A 4,857-nucleotide genomic window follows, 5' to 3' on the forward strand; every position below is an offset into this window, starting at 1 on the left:
TCCCTTCTTGAAAATCTTCATGCAAGAGACCCATCCTGCACTGTCGAGTGGTCACAGATGCAGATATATTCAACTGTGAATAATTTTTTGATGCTCCATCCCCCTTTTATGTTATGACACATGCAATAAAAAACAAAAAAATCAAAATTCAGCCTATGCCAGCATTTGAGGTAAACACTGGGCTAACAATTTATGGGTTAAGCTGTTATTAGACAACATCCAACATATGTTAAAGCAACTTGGTGCCTCCACCCCCACACACACACACAAAGAATAGGTCTTGAAAAAGAAAAAAGAAAAAAACTTCAACAATGCATAATGTACTTGCTAATTGTTACTGACCCCATCTTCCAACTCCTTTTCCACCCCACTCTCCTCATTTCCTTGTGTCTCATTCTATTCAGCCTAGTAACACCTCATCTCAAACACAGAATTATGAAAGGGATGGAAATTCTCGATAGAGACGACTTGTTAAAGTGGGGCAGAAGAGAAACAAGAGGACAGGAAAAGAAACTAAAGAAGGACAGTTACAGAAGAGACCTGAAAAAGAATAGCTTCCCATATAGAGTGATTGACGTCTGGAACAAACTAAATGGAGAAACAGTAAGTGCCAAAGCTATACACAATTTTAAGAATAAACTAGATGGGGAGAAATACGAAAACGGGTCACTACAAGCATAGCTCTCGTCCCGTAAAATACAACTAGGTCAATACAAACTCCTACTCTCTAGTGTTGCATGTTTCAAGCCCATACAGTACCGTAGAACTAAGAATACTTGGAGTAAAAGAAACACTTTGCTGAAGATGCTACATACAGTATATTACAAAGTTATAAAACAACTGATGAATTGATTTAGACACTGGTGTCCTTCTTCAGCTGCTCACACAGTTCAAACAGCTGAGTTGTTTCTGTAATTCTGGAGGAGCTGCAGAGAATTCTTCCTTCAAACAGAATTTTTTTTTTTTAAGAATTTTGCTCAAGAGTTTTGTCATAATAAATGAAATCTTAAAGAAATGGGGAATGGATGAAACAGTTCAAATATGACAAGATTGGGACAAATCAGAGTAGTAGACTTACATATGAGCAGAAACAACTGGAAATTTTAGCAATAAAAGTACAAACTATATGGCTCTGTAAAAAAAAAAAAAAAAAAAAAAAAATCACTTTCAACACTACGTCTACCATGCAATAATGACTATTTTTAGCACCAAAACTATCAGACAAGAACCTTTGAGTGACTTATGGGATGAACCAATGAACTAACTAGCTTCCAAAGAGAGAACCAGGAACACACTGACAGATTGCACTATCAACCTCTTCAATACACGTCGAATACTCATGCACAGCTGCCTAATATGCAATGATGCATCACAATACACTCAATATAGAATATAAAGTTATGGCTGTAATACTTGTTCTCTTCTACCCTGAATGTGGATAACCACAGAAAACAAGATCAAGTCCGTCCACAGAATACATTGGGTCAATCTGTTACATACATACATTACATATACCAATATACCAAAGGCTTTTTCCCCCCTTGCACGGGTGTGTGTGTGTGTGTGTGTTAGCCAAAAAGAAAAAGGCATAGAAATCACTCCTACCCATTCCATCCCCAATACACTCCACTCCCCTCCCTCTCATCTTGGCACCTCCAGGATGACGGGTCATCCCTGCATCCTGTCCACTGCCCTGGGAGCAGTGTCATAAGACACAGCACATCCACAGCAACACTCAGTTACAACTACAAAATGAATATAATCAGGACCCTGACACCAGTATCCTCATATACATGCTCATGCCTCATGATGCCGACACCAGCGTCATCGTATGCTAACTGTTAATCCTGTAAGCACTAGCACACTTTACAGGATATTATCCAAGGAAACACATTGGTATTTTATACATAAGAGGCTCCCAAGTACACTCCATAGTAGAGGCTTTCATTTGAATGGAGTTTGCACTGAAGTTAGACAAGAATATATCATACCCAAACCCTGTATGAGTGTCTGAAATTATTCTGTACAAATCTTCCAAGTCCACCATGGTCAATATTTCCGAACAAGTCATTACTTTCACATGACAATTATCATCATCTGGCAATCAAAATATGTTCTCAAGAACTGCCTTTAACCATTACCTGCATCACTTTACCAGAAACTACAATAATTCCCACTTGATATACACCTGTTATTACTACAGCTGGGAAAGTGACTGTGTTAACCGCTGGGTGTCGATGTGTCCGTGTCCAGGGTCCCCTGTATTGATGTGAAATCTGTGTGTTGATATTTGTGGAGACGCTCCACTGGGTACCCTGATCACCCACACATGCATGTATTCGACCCACTTTGCAACTAGCTCCTCCCCATTCAGGTCATGGGTGTTTATATACTCCTCTCCTCCATTTATTGAAACCATAGATCTAGATAGTAATATGCCATGAGTAGAAAAAAAAAATAATGACAATGATAATAAATCCATAAACAAATTGTCAAGATTATATATTTTAGATACATTTTCTTTAAAAATACATCTCAGTCATAATCAAATTGTAAATTAATTTCTTGGTTTGCTCAATTACTATGCTGCAGGACAGGTGGGGTGCAGGACTATGTTCCTTCTAAACTGTGTGTATGTGCATGCACACACGTTTTACAAATAGTACACAAAGGAAAAGATGTGTGCACACAAGGTTTTCAAGATGAAATTGAAATTTTCTAATTAAAGAAATATTTGTATGATTTCATAACAAAACAAAAGAAAGGTGATTTTGAGAATTTGTCAATTTCATAAAATCACATGTTTTGAGATTCTTTGTACTGTGTTCTGCAGTCAGTATGGTGACCCACATAAGTACACACATACTTTGCAAAGAAGGCAAAATTTGCACACAACCAAATTTCTGTGCTCACTCACAGCAAAGAATTAAGAGGGAACATTGATGTGGGGGCATGCTTTTAGAAGTGAATTCTCTGTGAATGTCATCAAATATAAAATCTTTAATTCAGGCTAACACCAGTAAATTTTATTAGGCCAAGAAGAACTCCAGCTCTTCAAAGGGAAGAAAATGCCTTTTTTTCATTAATGCAGGTAACAGTGTTTTTGTTACAAGGGATTAGGGCGAGAGCTGTTACTGTACCAGGAGTATGAGGGTCTTAGGTTTGTCACTGCTGCAGGTGTGGGGCCCTCATGCTTTACAAGGTTCCTGAGTTTAAGCTCCAATCTAAAAGAGGCTACCACCTGTTGCAAAAGTCAAACTTACAGTAGTCTGCCTTGATGCAAGGTGGTCGATGCCTCCAAGATTTTAGGTACATCACCACGCCAGGGTTGTTGTTGGCAGAGTTGATCAAATCCTTCTTGATATAATCTCTACAATAAAACAAAAAATGTCTGCAGTGGATGATATAAAGAAAAATGGGATCACATGAAGAATCGTCACCCCAGTCTTCGACAGGGTGACAATTCTTCACGTGGGCCATCCTGGGTTTACGACTCTTTGGTTGTAAAGTTGATAACACTAAGCATAACCCTCATTCAACCTAACCTAACAAAAATTTTATCCCACTGTTGATATTTGGCATACTGGGGTGACAATTCTTCACGTGCCCCCAAAAATGTAACATTTGCAAAACTTGTTTGTCCATATTGGATGGAGGCTGTTACTGGGAGCCTCATGACCATGGGCCTTCTGCAAGAGAGACCAAGGCCAATGGACTGATGGATTGATCTCAATTATAGATGTAACTCAAACAAAACAAAAAATACTGTTTTTTATATGAAAAAAGAAAAAAATTATAAAAAGAAAAAAATCTTGACAAACAAAAAATGGATACTTTTTTTTATTTTAATATTTTGTTTTTTTTGCAGCTCCTGCCACTTATCCACTACTACAACCACAGTCATCAACCAGCAGAGATTCTACTGCTTCAAGCAACATCCCTATTTTCCAGCTTGAGTCGGATGATTCAGAAACAGAATATTCTGAGGGCTCAATTGATGAACCGCCCAGCCCCAGATATAGGCCCCATCTGATATAGAGGAGCCTGAAGAGGAACCACAGGACTTGGATTGATGGAGTCAGAAGTTCAGAGCCTACTATATCTACAATGTCTGAGTCTGATGACCTGTTCCTAGGAACCTGCCCCCTCCAGGGGATGGCCATGACAGATCGAAGGCTCCATTTGCCCCTTTCCTTCCTTCCTTGCACTCTCTTCTTGCTTTTTCCTTCCAGGCCCATAGACCATGATGAATTTGTGCATCCATACCACCTTATTGTATATCCTATTTCATGTTTATGTTTAACCATTCATGACAAGGAAATTTGGAGTGTTTCATCTATGAAGATAGCATATTGGCCCATATGCAGTATCTCCACTTGTTGCAGCATCTGAGTCCTGACTGAAAAGGTCAATTACTTGTTTATTTTTATACTGATGTCTGATGTCTCTTTGGATAAGGTAGATACGCATATGTGGGGGTATGAATCAAGTACTTACACCTGTTTTCATATACTTGATATTTAATATCTGAGCAAATTTGGACACGTACAAATGTATATATAATATATATATATATACACACATATATATATATGTATACATTATATATATATATATATATATATATATATATATATACATTATATATATATATATAGATAAAACTTGCTATTAAAATATATATATATATATATATATATACATATATATATATATATATAATTATATATATATATAGATCAAACTTGCTATTAAAAAAAATGTTTCTTTCGCATCGCTAATCTCAATACAATGTACACATGACGCCCATCAATGTGGAATTTATGAGAGTAAATTCAAAGCAACGGACAAAAAAGA

The 4,857-nt window shown here is 37.2% G+C and overlaps 1 protein-coding gene across 2 annotated transcripts; it reads left to right on the forward strand.

Annotated features, from left to right (window-relative positions):
• The first annotated feature begins 267 nt into the window (after nucleotides 1–267).
• Nucleotides 268–4,537, forward strand: LOC143030705 (uncharacterized). Of its 2 annotated transcripts, none has more exons than XM_076193890.1 (2): nucleotides 268–603; nucleotides 3,869–4,537. In XM_076193890.1, exons 1-2 carry the CDS (start codon nucleotides 319–321, stop codon nucleotides 4,031–4,033), a joined length of 450 nt encoding a protein of 149 aa, XP_076050005.1. In that variant the 5' UTR covers nucleotides 268–318; the 3' UTR covers nucleotides 4,034–4,537. The 2 variants fall into 2 exon arrangements, with proteins under 2 accessions (XP_076050005.1, XP_076050006.1); XM_076193891.1 differs by lacking the exon at nucleotides 268–603 and adding an exon at nucleotides 2,703–3,091.
• Nucleotides 4,538–4,857: the final 320 nt, after the last annotated feature.

This window comes from Oratosquilla oratoria, chromosome 12, assembly GCF_046742065.1.
Source record: "Oratosquilla oratoria isolate Oo_2021 chromosome 12, ASM4674206v1, whole genome shotgun sequence".
Classification (NCBI taxonomy): Eukaryota; Metazoa; Arthropoda; class Malacostraca; order Stomatopoda; family Squillidae; genus Oratosquilla; species Oratosquilla oratoria.

Excerpts from the sequence above, each read along its gene's own strand:
- LOC143030705 (XM_076193890.1), top strand. The coding sequence starts at position 319 with ATGTACTTGCTAATTGTTACTGACCCCATCTTCCAACTCCTTTTCCAC. Across the intron at positions 604-3,868 it reads ACAAACTAAATGGAGAAACA|CTCCTGCCACTTATCCACTA; the intron begins GTAAGTGCCAAA and ends TTTTTTTTGCAG.